Source organism: Tursiops truncatus, chromosome 5, assembly GCF_011762595.2.
Source record: "Tursiops truncatus isolate mTurTru1 chromosome 5, mTurTru1.mat.Y, whole genome shotgun sequence".
Classification (NCBI taxonomy): domain Eukaryota; kingdom Metazoa; phylum Chordata; class Mammalia; order Artiodactyla; family Delphinidae; genus Tursiops; species Tursiops truncatus.
The window spans coordinates 43,322,720-43,338,250 of NC_047038.1; the positions used below are offsets into that span (position 1 = coordinate 43,322,720).

The 15,531-nt window shown below is 46.2% G+C and overlaps 1 protein-coding gene across 1 annotated transcript in view; it reads right to left on the minus strand.

The window, feature by feature from the left end:
• Nucleotides 1-14,951, minus strand: part of TAPT1 (transmembrane anterior posterior transformation 1) — a 64,798-nt gene extending 49,847 nt beyond the window's left edge. The window contains exons 1-2 of the mRNA XM_019928448.2: nt 14,157-14,951; nt 1,528-1,658 (exon numbers count right to left, since the gene is read on the minus strand). Coding sequence (XP_019784007.2) covers nt 1,528-1,658; nt 14,157-14,943 — 918 coding nt within the window. The 5' untranslated portion in view covers nt 14,944-14,951. The remainder of the gene's footprint in view (nt 1-1,527; nt 1,659-14,156) is intronic.
• Between the last annotated feature and the right edge of the window lie 580 nt (nt 14,952-15,531).

Below are 15,531 nucleotides of genomic sequence, written 5' to 3' on the forward strand. Positions count from 1 at the left end.
GGTGGGATGACAGAAGGGGTCAGATGGACACCTCTCCGTGTCGAACCAGCTTCCCGGGCGTGTCCATAAAGTCTGCCTGTGACTGCAGGCAAATCCCTCTGTGCTCTCCCAGAGCAAAATGGGAGTCCAGAGCAGCTCAGACAGGTGGGCGGATGAGGCCGGCACTGTCCCCGACAAGAGTCCAGGCCGCAGAGGTCCACGCCTCCAGCAGTGTCCTCACATTTCCAGCCATGGCTTATCATTGGTAGAAAACAGTGAGCTTTGAAAAGCAGGTTAAAGTGTTTTAAGAAAGACACAAGACTTACCTTAAAAAAAAATTTCTTTTTTTCTCAAGCAAAAGAAACATCACCCCCTAGGTCCCTCCAGGACAAAATCTTAAAGCAACTCCAATACACAAAATAAGGTTGATGCTGCACCTGGGGAGGAGTGCTGTCGAGGGTGCCCCCCAGGCCTCCACCTCCCTCCTCACCTCCAGCCCTCGGCTCCTCCACAGAACCCTAGAACTCCCCAGAAAAGCAGCAACACAATAATAGCTACGCATGTTTAATGATCCTGACCAAAGGCAACAAGCTGTTTCATTGTCTCAAATGTCTGCTGGCTCCCTAGCTCTCTAAATCTCACCCTAATACAGAACTTTCCAAAGCTTCAGCACATGATGCGCCACTAAGAACCTACTGAAAGCAACATCTCTCAAACCGGGCATCCTTCCTTTTCACTGTCCCACACCTCTTGTTATTATAATACACTGAGAAAGCAACCCAACTCCAAACCAACCAAACTCTTCTGATACCAACTCCAATAGTCAAGTATGATTCTAGAGAAGTGACTGGAACATTACAAATTTTACGTTACTATAAAAGTATGAAAACGTGTTTCAGTATAGCTAAAGCTGAATTATTTCTTAATTCTTTCCTTCTTGCTCAGACTGGTCAACTCTATCAATGCAGACAGAGCGGCCTTGATTTCGTATCTGACTGGTCTTGATGGCCTGGGACACAATCAAGGGAGCGCCCTATGTGCAAAGATTTAGTGCTGCTATTACTATGTTTATCCTATGCTGAGATGTCTTCTGTGATGAAGGTGAAACAAATTGTCTTTTTTCTTTGAAGAAACTGTTTTTAAAAATGAGGGCTTTCTGAGAAACTGAAACCTTAAAAAAAAGGGTGCAATTAAATAATTTATATTCCTCTGAATGGGAAAAAAACTGCTTCTAGTAAAACAAAACTGAAGAGAACTAAAGGAATAAGTAGAGAGCAATTCCTTGAAAAAGTTATTTGGGTGGGACACAAATGGGAATATGGTAAGTTTAATAAGTTGCAAAGTTAAAAATCACTGGATCTTACACTAAAAATACACTTTTTAAGACTCTTCCTGAATGGGAATTCCTACTCCCCCAATATATTTAATTATTTATGATCACGTTATTTCCAATATTTTAAAAATGCAACTCAAGCTGTTCACAATTTTTTTAATAGAATTAACATATTGACATCATTTTCAAAACGACGAGTTAAAAAAAAAAAGTACCTTTTCCAATTCTCTTGGTATTCGCATACAAGTGTACACTCTTTCTCTTCTTTCTGTATACTTGGCCTCATTATGTTCAAGGAAGTACCCTCTGGTTAGTTCAGCACTGAGGAACCTCAACAATGAAAGCTCTACAGGAAAAAAAAAAATGACAAAACAAAAAGAACAGTATTTATCAAGGAACTTCCATGCTAGCTGGTGCTACAGGTAATGTATATGCAAAACAACAAGAGAATAAAACAAAGTAATCTACATTTCTGTGCCCAGAACTGAACTGCATACAAACCACCGGAAAAGACTGTTGAGAAAATTGCTGTTCTGTGTGATATAAACTGAAAAAGTCACAGGAATATAAAAGGGACGATTACTGTGAGCCAGAATAGTTAGAAAAGTGTTCTGTGAGAGTCTAGTCCTGGGTCTTACAGGTGATATAGGACCTGGACTGATGGAGAGATGAAGGCAGGTAAAAAGAGTAGATACCAAGTACATACAAAATGGAGATACACACACACACACACACACACACACACACACACACACTCAAAAGGGAGCCAAGTCACCTAACAGGCACTGCTTCAGCCCAAGAACTATCCTGGGTGAAGTACACAGACACTGGTGCAAATTCTTCCTTGTTCAGCCTCAGAGATCCTGCAAGTATCTAAATAATGCCACTTCCCCAGGTGAAGGCTTCCCAACATGATGGTAATCATAATAAGTCATACAAAACAGAACCTCAACCCGATCTGAAAGACCTCCCTTTCCTTGGATTTGTCCACCTGTCTCCTCAGTTCCTCTGAGGCAAATTCACCCACAGTCATCTCATCTCAGCTGAGGAAAGAAAGGCCAAAGGAGGTGGAATGCTTTCCATTTGGCTGTACCTGGAGGACTTGAGATGAGAAGTAAGGATGTTAATGCCTGATCCCAATCTTCCCACTGGGTGACACTTCTCTGACAGCCCAGCACCTCGGTGACCTCTCAGTCCCCAACTTCACAGACATCCCTACTTCTACTCTCAAGGAGGCCATCCTCTCTTCCAGAACTCAGCACACCAAAGGTTTCAAATTGTCCTCTTTGCTCTGAGCTGGCCTCGTGGTCCTTTTACCAAATACAGTATTGGTGTTCCCTCCAAAAAATGACAAAGAGGGGAGGTTGATTTCATTTACGAGTGATCGACCCTCATAGTTACGTCTTATGTGATGCTAGGATTTAAAGGTTGCAGGGATGGGGAACAGCGTATAGTCCAAAATACCCTTGAAAAGCCCTTAGGAAGACTCAGAAGTGGACTTATTATCTCCCAGTGGGCCTAAAAAGAGCTTACTTCCTCCAACACTGGGACAGATCGCTAGTTCTTTGAGCGTCAGGTGAAGTGGCTTGCTTATGTATAGAAGTTACAGCTTCCCCCAAAAAATTACACACATTTTTTTAAAATACAAGATTCATAATCCATTTGGAGAGTCAGTGATACCATGAAAGCTGTCTGAAACAGGAGACTGAAACAGATGGAGAGAAAACCGGACTTCCACCTACTGCAGCCCAGCGCAGGGGCAGGACAAATCATCCAGTGCACCACGAGCACGGTGCTCTCAGTACATTTGTGGTTGAAGCCATGTGCACAAGATGTAAACTTCGCTGCATATATTAATAGATGTTCAGACTAAAAGGCCTTAGTATAGGGACTTCCCTGGAGGCGTAGTGGTTAAGAATCTGCCTGCCAGTGCAGGGGGCACAGGTTCGAGCCCTGGTCTGGGAAGATCCCACATGCTGTGGAGCAACTAAGCCCGTGCACCACAACTACCGAGCCTGCGCTCTACAGACCGTGAGCCACAGCTACCGAGCCCGCGAGCTGCAACTGCTGAAGCCCTCACACCTAGAGCCCGTGCTCCGCAAGAAGAGAAGCCACCGCAATGAGAAGCCTGATCACCGCTAAGAAGAGTAGCCCCCGCTCGCTGCAACTAGAAAAAGCCCGCGCGCAGCAACGAAGGCCCAACGCAGCCAAAGATAAATAATTAAAATAAAATAAATAAATGAAAAGAAAAAAAAAGGCCTTAGTATAACCAAATCTGTGTAGAGTAAAATTTCTGGCTAGGAACTTTCTAATATGCTGTTGGCTGGCTAGGTCCAGGACAAGATCTACCGTCTGAAGGAGAGAAAGAGAGTCTTTTGAGCTGCAAAACAGCTAAAATGGAAAAGAAAGATCAAACAGTTATATGTGCACACAGTTCAGTTTTCCAATTAGAAAGAAAGGGATGTTTTAATTAGCTAATATCTAAAATATCAGTTCTTTCCTGTGAAAACTGGGAAGCAACAGGACATTCAGAGAGCGGAAGAAACTGCACTTACACAAAGTTTCACTGGCGCCAGCGAGCTGAGTCATGAGCCCCAAAGGTCACTTCACCATAACTGCTGAGCGGCATCTGCCCCCAGCTTCACGTTCCTGCCTGCCACCCCCATCAGTGGCGCTCTGCTCTCGGAATCACCTTTGCTAACCTAAGTCTCTGCGGGGTGCCTCCTCCACCACCGGACCCTTAAGCATTTGTTGGTCGGTTCAGTGCTCTATTCACTACATCCGAACAAAGTACGGTTACAGTAAAATGCCAGCCATCCTTTAAGGCCATATTCTCTGATGTGTCATCAGCCACCTTCTCTTTTTCTTGTCTTTTTTTTTCCTACACATACTCTATTTGGGCCGTCTAAGGTCAAAACCATCATCTAAATCCTTAAGTCACCATACCTTCAGCTCTGACTCCTGAGCCTGAACCAATATTTCCAACTGCCACCTGGAAATCCCAAAGGCACCTTTAAACCAGCAAATCCAAACACCACCTCTTCTCCACTAATCCCCCCCCCCCCCCCCGACCTCCTGCAGCCCTGCTGTTAGCTCAGGGCTCACCAGTGATACAGAGGGTTCTACGCTGGCGGCTTGGGGCCAATTCTGACCATCCCCTCCCTCCTCTCCCCAAGCCCTAATGACTCTTTCTCGAAATGTTTATTAACTGTGCCCTCTTCTTTCCGGGCTCAGCCTGCATTTGGTCCTCGTCCTCTCTCTCCAGGTTACTGCAGAGGATTCCTGACCGGAGCCCTCCTTCCAATCCTTTGTCCCCTCAGTCCCACCTGGCCTGGCGCCTGTCCGTGTGCACGCAGGCCAGCCATGGAAACCCTCTGGGGCTCGTGGGACCTCCAGGTGAGGTCAACACCTCAGCAGTGGCAACACCAGAGCCTTGCAGCCTTGGCCCCTGGCTATCTTTCCAGCAGTGCCGCACAACTGCCTCCCTGAACCTCAAGGTTATGATTTTCTAGTTACATCACTTCTCACTGCTGGCAAATGTGTCAGTTGGATCACACTGTTCACTGGCCTGAGAACTCCCTTCCAGCCTCCACAGGTGAACACGTGCAGAGTCACCTGCCCCGTGAAGATTTCCCAGGTTCCCCAGGCAGAACAAGTCCTCCCCCAACTCAGCTCCATGCTTCCCGGAGCCACGGTACATGCGTTTTCTTGTCTGGTGTTCTCCTCTACCTTTGCATCCTCGGGGTACAGCATGTAAGAGGTGCTCAACCAATGCTCGCTGAAAGAATGTGTGGATCAGAGAAGAGGAAGGGAAATCACAATGGAGGGTGTGGCAGAGAGAAAAACAGAATCAGAAATTAGAAGTGGCAAAAGCAGAGAGTAGCAGATTCTTGGGAAGAGAGCCCGTGACTGAGGCAGGTGTGTTCTGAGACTGGGGTGTTCTTAGCAGGTCAAGAACGCAAAGCTCCTGGTGTCTCACTGGACTGAGCAGTCGCCGGAGCTAAGGAGCCTCCAGTCCGTATGCATCCAAATGATGGAAAAGGTCCCCCAACAGGTACCTGTCCCTCCACCCCTAGGAGGACAGGGCACCGCAATGCAGTCACAGCTGGTGAGTGGCTGGGTGCATCGTTCCCAGTAAGTGCAGGAAGTTGGGGAGCGCACTAGTATCACAGTGTGTGAAGGAGATAAACAGGTTACCGTACAATTTTAAATTTTAAAAAGCAAATTAAGGGCTTCCCTGGTGGCTCAGTGGTTAAGAATCTGCCTGCCAATGCAGGGGACAAGGGTTCAAGCCCTGGTCCGGGAAGATCCCACATGCCGCGGAGCAACTAAGCCCATGCGCCACAACTACTGAGCTCACGTGCCGCAACTACTTAAGCCCTCGCGCCTAGAGCCCATGCTCCGCAACAAGAGAAGCCACCGCAATGAGAAGCCCGCGAACCGCAACGAAGAGTAGCCCTCGCTCGCCGCAATTAGAGGAAGCCCGGGTGCAGCAGCAAGGGCCCAACGCAGGCATAAATAAATAAATAAATAATTTTTTAAAAAAACTCCAATTAAATTAAAAGGTTGAGACAGCTGCATGTATGGTGAGGCCACTAAAGGTGGCTGTTCTCTTGCTCTCTGTACTTCCCCTGCCCAGCCAGTGCCTGCTTCACCTACATCTTAGGCACATGAGTGATCTTCCCATATACTTGCCTCAGGCCCCAGCTAGTGACTGTTCTTATCAAAGGGGTAGTGAGGGGTGTGCCCCCTACTGGTTTCCCTGGTAACTAATGAGCCTACCTGAGGTCAATTGCCCTATAACTGGTAATCTCCCACTCTCCCTGAGAGCGAAGACTGCCACCATGTCCTGCCCGCTGTCAGCCACACATTGTGGGATGTCACTCCAGGACCTTGCTTCACGTGTGTAAGATCCCCCATCCATTAAACTACTGATGTCTCTGTTGCTGAGTCCAGGCTCTTTCTTCAGTCTTGAAGCTGGGCAAGCACAGGGCTTGTAGGCCTGCAGGGTGCAGCCCAACACTGTATCCTTGTTTACTTTGAAAATTATCCTCCATAATGGTGCCTTCCCTGGTGCCCACAAGATGACCGAGCTTCCACCATAATAAGGGTTTTGTTATGATGCACAAAGACAGCACAGGATTAGCAATTAGAAGAAGGAAGTTCTGGCACCAGTTCTGTCACTCATTAGTGCCGTGACCCCGCTCCACTCATAGATCTCAATTTTACAGAAGAGGAAACCAAGGCTTGGAGCAGTTTTACAACACCTGTTACCTGCTTGCCATCCACAAAGGATGTTCGAGGGACTGAGAGAGGACTTGAATGAAAGGATATGAAAACTGCAAAGCATGACACAATGCTTGAACTACTGACTAGTAATTTCACATGATCTATAGTATTAACCAATTCTAGTTTGGTGGTTACCTAATGTTTATTGCTATTTCTGCAATCCTGTTTCCATGGATAAAAGGTAACACATCAAATAAGCATCTTTAACCAACTATATAACTTAAGTAACTAATTTTCCTTAAACAAGTTATAAAATATAAACCTATGAAAGTGTTTTAACTATATAGTAAATATGAAAAAGTGTCGTGTCAGGATTTTACCTCTAGAAATGCAAGAATTTTAGTTATAAACACCAATTTTGATTTTCCATGGAAAATTTAAAAGTAAACACTTAAAAATCAAATGATAAAACATGTTTTGAGTAGACACCTCTCATAACTATGAGACAGTTTTTATAATTATGCCCAATTTATAGATGACGAAACCAAGGCACAGAGAAGTTAAGGAGGTCTCCAAGGTCACAGAGCAAGCCAAATGGTAGAGCCAGCATTCAAATCAAGCAGTCTATCCTAAAGTGTGTGCTTTTTGGCACCAGATTGTTCTATCACTGTCTCAAGTGCTTTTGTAAACAGGCCATTGTGTTCTGGAAAACTGGGTCTCCCCCCACCCCCCATCTCTGTGCTCCTGTAGCATTCTGGGTTTACTTCTATGAAGTTACACTGTTTACTAATCAGCTCCCTTACCAGCCTATGAGCTTTCTGAAAGCAAGCACCATGTACCCTGATCTTCTTCATGTCCGGCCAGCAGTGAGTTCTGAGTGTAAGGGCAGTGTTTGCCTACAGTTAACACCATACTAATGGCTGGGGAATGGTTTTAAAAGAAACATTAAAGCAATACTAACAACAACAAAAAAAGCTTCATGGGGTGAAATATTTTGAAAGCTTTCTTACCTCCTCCTCCTCCTCCCCCACTCCTGGAGAACTGACCCTACTTAAGGGATTAGGATCCTCCCGCTAGATGGCCTGGGGTAGTTTACAAAGGTCCTGCTCACACTACTTCATGAAATTCTCACAATTCTGAGAGCTAAAGAACAGTTAACAGCATTCACATTTTGCAAATGAAGAATCTGAGGCTCACAGAGGTTAGGAGACTTGTCCAAAGCCACTGAAAAGCTAAGGGGCAAGTTGGGAATACAACCTGGATCTCTGAACTCCAAGTCCAGCGTGCTCTCTCCCCTGGACCATAATTATCACCCATCTATCTGACAATCGTACTAGAGAAGATGACCTAGCCCTGATCTGGCTTCAACCTGTCAGAAGGAGCCGTCTGATTCACGCTGAAGAACAAGATTCTGTTGCCCGGTGGCCTGAGCTCCTAAGGCATAGGGTAGTCTTGTCGCTCTGTCTGGTCTCCCCACCTCCTATCTTTTCCTGGCCATGGATATTGTCTGCAGGATGCTACTCAATCTTCTGTTCCAAAGTATAGCTGTGTTTCAGTGCTTTTGTTTGTTGCTGCCGTTGTTTTAAATGCTGTTCTCTAGCATTCTACAGACTTACCTGAACTCACTTGTCCCGTGATACTGGGTACAGTGCCTGGCTAATGATTTAGGAAGGCTACTACTGTTCTTTGACCTGTGGGTGCCACTCTTCAAGAATTCTGCTAGCTAACTGAACCGTAACTTTTTCCATACCATGGTGATATTTCATTCCTTCTTAGCAAGAGTCACTTTCATTTGTTATGCCAAACATCTTTCTTTATAGTTTAAGTGCAAATTATTTTCCAAAATAAAATAATCCAGTTGTTTATTTTCTGAATACCGTTTGAACTCTTCAGATGTCAACCAATTTTGGTTCATTTATCCAGATCTCACCAAGAAGAAATATTCAGTAAAAGTCTTTTAAAAATAGAAGTATTTTACTATTTATCAACAGTTATAATAGAAATGAGCTTCTACATTTGAATAAGTTAGTCTTGCCAATTATGAATATTTAACACTAGGAAAATAATACCAATCATAAACCTGGATCAATTCTTCCAGATTATTTTTAAACAATATTCATCTACCACAGAATTGCCTTGTGATCCAGTATCTTAAATTGAGAAAAAGTACAGTATAAATGGTTTCTTCCTCATCCCTAAAAGAAGAAATATTGTTTAATTATCTTCTGAGAGAGCTTGTTTTAGAAATAAAAACTCAGTATAAAAAAGTATTAATTTGAAGTAATGAGTAATCATAAATATATTTACATGTTCAGTAATATGTCTAAATATATCTTTCTTAAAATACCATTGACCATCAAAAAAACTGTAAAGTAATATTGGTTAACTGCTAGGAAAATACTATGAAACATGCAAATCTCCACAGTCTTAAATAATGCAAAAATTTAATAGGCTTTACTAAAGTTACACTAAAATATTAGTTACAAGTTTATTACACAAATACAAAGGCACACCCTTATACAAGGCCAACTAGGAATCAATGACAGCAATTCTGCTTTCCTAAGTCAAATACAGTAAAGGTTCCAGTCGAACTTTTAAGGTCCTCAAACTGTTTATAAATAATCTCATTTAGGGAAGTAAAGAATAGGTAGAATATTCATAAATTTATAGATGGAAAACAGATACAAAAAGAGGAGTGACTTTTTCCAAGGTCATAAGGTTACAAAGTAAGGGACTAAAAATGGGAACAAAATATCATTAACTTGACAGTCAATGATACAGTCTTTCCAAAGACCTCTTTCTCTCTTATGCAAGCATCCCCAAAGTGGGCTGCAAATGAGCTGCTAGGACTGAATTTTGGAGGGTAAACTAGGTGGAAGGTAAACATCTTAAAAAGGTCAAGAATATTGAACCAGTCAAAGATCAAAATAAATAACTTTTCATTGCTTGTTCAGTTTACAAGTACTTGTTAAGTAAAGCAAGTGAGAATTTTCAAAGGAGAGCAATCATCTGTCAGAAGAGAAGAAGCTAATTTTACTTTATCTGCATCAGGGCTGTGTTCACTCCAAGTAATTTCTCAGGCAGTTTTACAATTATTCTTACTTTCCTTTGTAAATGAGAAACTGATTTACTCTAGAGCATAATTTTCAGAATCACAGCCTTTAATCATCCATCAGGATAAGTTTGGGGCCATAAGGATAACTATGTAACATACTATAGAGGATCAGGACTGGTTAAATGAGAATGTATTTTAATATTCAAAATGTTAAATTTTCAAATACACAATGGGACATAGTGAATACGAACAGTTAAAACCCTTGTCCCACTCAAAATCTTTTGTGGGAGCTGCTAAAAAGGAGATCAGTTGGCTTTTCTGAGTTTTAGTCTTTCTTCCTGCCTCTGTTCATTCTCTTATGGAGGTAAAGCAAGAAGTTTAAAATGTAAAGAAAGAGAAGAGAAGCACAAGGGATGGATAACAAGTTTAAGCTCCAGAGTGACGAGTCACCACCTAAAAAGGAACAAAATGGGCCCATGGCACTGCTACAGTCAAAAACCATACTGTTCACCCATACCTTACTTCAAGTTCTTTTGTTTTACAAGCAATACCTATCCCTATGCATACTCCAATACCTGCACTATATAGGTATTGTTTCATCCTCACCAGTAGGTGTTGTATTTATTTTACAACAAGTCTTCTACTGTTAAGTCTCCAGTCACTAGAGCCAACTTAGATACTTCAGATACTGAACTATTTAGTAGTGGAGTTATGAAACAGAGCCAAATGGATTAGGCAAACATAGAGTCTACAAAGCGATTGAACAACTGAGCCAAGCCAAGCACAGATTGCCTAATTCTTAGTCAAAAGTTGACTTGCTGGGCCTAGATTCCTAAATGGGAATATGGCTATACAGAAATTCTCCCACTTAGAACTTCTACAGACCTGTGAAGTGGGGCACAAGCATGGAAACACAGTAATATGTACTTTTTTTTTTTTTTTTTTTTGGCCGTGCCATGCAGCTTACAGGATCTTAGTTCCCTGACCAGGGAGCAAACCTGAACAGAGAAAGCAAAAGCATGGAGTCCTAATCACTGGACCACCAGGGAAGTCCCAGTCATATGTACTTATTATCTGGTCTTATATCAAAAAGGACAATAGAAGTTGGTCATATTTTTAAGAAGAGGAAAAAAAGAAGACAGAAGAGATGAATCTGCGGTTCTTGATGACTACTATACCCAGAGTTCAAGACAGGTGACCACATAAGGCTACGGTGGAATACACAGTGACCATTATGAGTGAGAGAATGAAACCATGAATGACGAGTGGGATATCCATTCCTATCTATGTTAAGGTTTAAGTACTAGAACCTGAGAAAAGTCTCAGCCCATTGCCAGGCTACATATAAGTCAGAGGGAGTTCAGTGAACAAAGTGATTAGAAGAGTTTGAAAAGACAAACAAAAAGAAAGCTTACCCTTGATGTAGCTGTATATATACAAACTAATATACATAAATATTCTACAAACCTATAAACGGGCTTCCCTGGTGGCGCAGTGGTTGAGAATCTGCCTGCTAATGCAGGGGACACGGGTTCGAGCCCTGATCCGGGAGGATCCCACATGCCGCGGAGCAACTAGGTCCGTGAGCCACAACTACTGAGCCTGTGCTCCGCAACAAGAGAGGCCGCGATAGTGAGAGGCCCGCGCACCACGATGAAGAATGGCCCTCGCCTGCCACAACTAGAGAAAGCCCTCGCACAGAAACGAAGACCCAACACAGCAAAAATAAATAAATTAATTAATAAACTCCTACCCCCAACATAAAAAAAAAACTATCAATGAACACAGACAGGTATAAAATAAAAACAGGAACCTCAAACATTACGTTTTGAATTATTTTACTTGGATTCAGAGGGTTTGGATAATCACCTAATCTGTATATTCATTTACGGGACCGTAGATGGTTAGGGCAGGCCAACAAACGTCTAATTTATAAGAGTCCTAAATTCCTTGGGAGAAATGATAACGGGGACTTTGGAACTAACTGATGGTTCACGCCAACAAGACACTAAAATTATGACTTTCAAAAGGAAAGACAGGGCTTCCCTGGTGGCGCAGTGGTTGAGAGTCTGCCTGCCGATGCAGGGGATACGGGTTCGTGCCCTGGTCCGGGAAGATCCCACATGCCGCGGAGCGGCTGTGCCCGTGAGCCATGGCCCCTGAGCCTGTGCGTCTGGAGCCTGTGCTCCGCAGCGGGAGAGGCCACAGCAGTGAGAGGCCCGCGTACCGCAAAAAAAAAAGTAAAGACAAAGGTCGCCCTGAATTGGCAGGGGACGGGGGGAAGACTAGAGTATCAGAGGCAGCACCAGAATATAAAAAATGGACATGTAACACCTTAAGTGCAAGCACCTAGGCTTGGAAGACATTTGATTGGGGAAGAAATATTTCTCACATGACACTAGGTGGTGCCACTCCAAGGCCCTCTGGCCCAGGGCAGCCCCTAGGTAAGAGTTTTCTAAATTCCGGACAGGAGAGGAAGGAAAGGATGCTGAGCAGTGGAAGGGAGCAATGCTGCAGGGTTAGGGTGAATGCAGAAGCCACTTAGCAGCCCAGGGCATTTCAGAGTGACTGAAAGAATTCTAATCTCCAGCGAGAATGCCCTGACCAGTGCAGCATCAGAGTTGGAGAGTGGGCACTGGCAAGGGCAAGAGCTGTGTAACTAGCGGAGGAGAGACAGACACCCGGGGGAAAGGACAAAGGGCCCATGTGCAGGCCCAGACACAACAACGCTGGCTGGTGACTCCAGCTGAAATACTCCTGGGAGTATCTCACCTAAGTCCTCATCCCCAAGAGCTGCCACGGTCATCTCTCCTCAACATAACGTCCAGAATTGGGGAAACAATGACTACCCCAAAGACTAAAGCCGGAAGTGTGTCCCCGATAACGACTTCCTGCAACTCTGGGTTAAAAGTCCGGCTTCAAACATGTTAAGTAAACCACGCTCCGTAACCCATGATGATGAAGAATGCACAGGCGGCGTGAAGTCAATGGAAGTCCACAGTACCAGATATCCAGACCCATGACCAGCAGGGCCACGGAAGGGGTGTTAAGGGTTACTCCAGAAGCCCAACATCTATGATCATCAAAAGGCACCTAACAACTTCATTTTTTGTGCATGCAAACAATAACAAAGGCTTTTATAATGTTGGCTTTCCTAAAACTCATAAATATTTCAAAGAAATTATAGTGAAACCTGGCTACATTTTTTTCTATTTGCACCAGAGTGCTTTTAATTTTGAAGTCCAAGTAAGTAAACAGACAGCTAAGAGATTTAATACTTTGTCTTACTTAGATCTGACCAATTTAGAAAGTAAATACTCGCCCAAGCAAGTGTTTAACTGACAACTTAGAGTTGAGAATTTCTAAGTGGTTCATTGAAAAAGACAAAACAAGGCACAGTCTGTACTTAATTTTTCAAAGATAAAGACCTCTTCAAAGTCTAACCTACGTCTACTTCTGATAATTAGCAAATCAATCAGGATCTTACCTGATCAGCCTTAAGTTAGCATTTAAGTACTCCCACATCTTCAATACCCGAGTGCAATCAATGATGCAGTAAGCCTTAGTACTTAAACATTTATTTGCATGAACTGCAGGAAATAACGGCTAATGCAGCTCCTATTGTGTACCAGAAGCAAATTTTTAGTTGGAAGAAATTAATGTAGCTATGGGTCTGTTCCTGCTCAAAACTTAGAATTATTTAAGAATTAAAATGCTGTTATCACCCTATATTCAATGAAACATACATCTCAGTCTTCCCCTTTTTTAAGCTTAATACACAACTGCAATATGAATACAAATGCAACTTTTAAAAACTCTCTAAAAATAAGAATAAATTCCTATAGCTTAAAGAAACAACATTGTAACAATATGCTTAAAACCGGTCATTGAAAGTAGGATCCACAAGTGCATCTTACGCAGCCTTTTTCTTTTTTTTCAAAGTGGCTTAAGTTTCGGTTTAGGAAAAGTTCACAGGTAACATTTGCAGGAGTGCTAAATATTTATGTCCTGAGCAAAATGACTGAACTTTACGGTCATTATTACCACCTTGTTATCTGCAGGAGAGGAACACAAATTTAGAGGGCAAGTTAACAGGTTTCGATGACTCAAGTTCGCTTAAAACACAGAACAAAAGTCACCTTGACACACAGATAATGAAATCAGTCTTGCGTTTCTCAGTTCTGGGCTCCCTGAGACGTGGGGAGATGCTCGCCAACGTTATCGAGGCGTGAGGATACCAGGCGTTCTGTTTTGTTTTGAAAGACCTTTCAAAAGCAGGAAAGCGAGTGGGGACGAACTCCCCGGGCCACAGCCCTCTCTCTCGGACGCACCTACCTGGCTGGGCGTTTGCCGCCGGGGCCTCGGCGCTGCGCGCGGACCCGCCCGAGGAGCTGTCAGCGGCCGCGGAGCCTCGGGAGCTGCGGCGGCTCCGCGCGCCCACACCACGGCGGCCCCGGAGGCAGCGGCGACCCCGGAGCTCGCAGCCGGCAGTCCCACGGCGCCCCCCGCCCCCCTCCGCTCCCTCGCCGCGGCCTAGCGCCGCCCGCCCGCCCTTCTCACCTGCGCGGCTGCGGCGCCGCTCCCGCCGGCGGTCGCTCTCGTAGAAGCCCAGTGTCTCCGTGTGCTGAGGCGCCGGCGGGGGCCCGTGACCGCCGCCGCCCGGCTGCTCCGCGTCTCCGCGGCCTTCCCTCTCCGGGATGTCGGCGCCGCCGCCGCCGCCTTCTCTCTGGGCGGTCGCGTCGCCGACGCCCGCCATGTTCCGAGCACAACAAACCTTCCCCACCGCCTCCCTGCAGCCTCCCGCCCGGCCTCCGCCTCCGGCCGGCCCCCTTCCCGTCTCGCCCCGCCCCTCTGTGGAGCCCGGGCCGCCGCTGCCACCACTATCCGCGGTCCGCCGGCCGGCGCGCGCCACTAGCGTCAGCTGCGCGTGAGAGGCCGCAGCCGTCACGGCCGCCGCCATCTTCTTCCTGCCGTCGCCGTAGCGCGCGCTGGCTTCCCGCGCCGTGCCGGGCTCGGCCGTCTTGGACCCAGCGGCGGGCTCCATGCAGCCGGGTCGCGCGGCCGGGGAGAGCGAGCGCCTCCGGGGCTCGGGTCGGGGCCCCGGCGGGAGCGGGGCAAGAGCGGAGGCGGCGGCGGCCGGAGGGTTGGCCGAGGCGCCCAGGGGCGGCGGCCGCTGCGCCTGCTGCCCGCTGTCTGCGAGGTGGCCGGCCGCTCGCCCGGGGCCCGTTTTGCAGGCTCGGTGCCCGGAGTGCGCCGGCGCCGCCCGCCCGGTCTTGGCACAGCTCGCGTGGCCGCGGCTCTGAGGGCCCGGCTCCAGATCCCCGACCCCCGCGAGGCCCGGCCCCATAGGTCCGCTATCTGGGCTCCATCTCCTCTGCATAGTTATGATCACCTGTCACATTCCCTGGCCTCTAGGTTTTTGTTGACAGTTTCCAAAGCACTTGGGCAAGGAGGAGCCCGGAGATGCTACCCAACAGGTGGGGGCGCGGAGGAGAAGCGATGGTCTCAGGGACTCAGCCCGAGGAGCAGTGTGCTTTATACGTTTTCCGCGCCCGCGGACAAACTAGATTGTCTTTCGGCATTAGGGTTCGGATACAGCTTTTGGCCGCCGTGGTGCCCTTGCTCCATCACCTGGGCGACCTCTTTACTTGGGGTGACTGTCCTTTGCAGCTCAGGCGTGTGACTCCGCACCGAGGGCGGTGCCGAGACCACCGCCGCCGCAGGGCTCCTGGAAGTGAAGATGCCCGGGGCTCGGGGAAGGGGCCGGGCACTCCATTTAGGGGGACCGTGACAGGTCGAGTTCTCTTCTGCCAACTTCACCTGTACCTCTGGTACCCTTTTGATTCGAAAACGGAATACTGTAATTCTTCCCTTAGCATTAAGCTGTCTGGAAATTACCCTAGACCTAAACCTGAGAGCCAGATATAAACGGGTG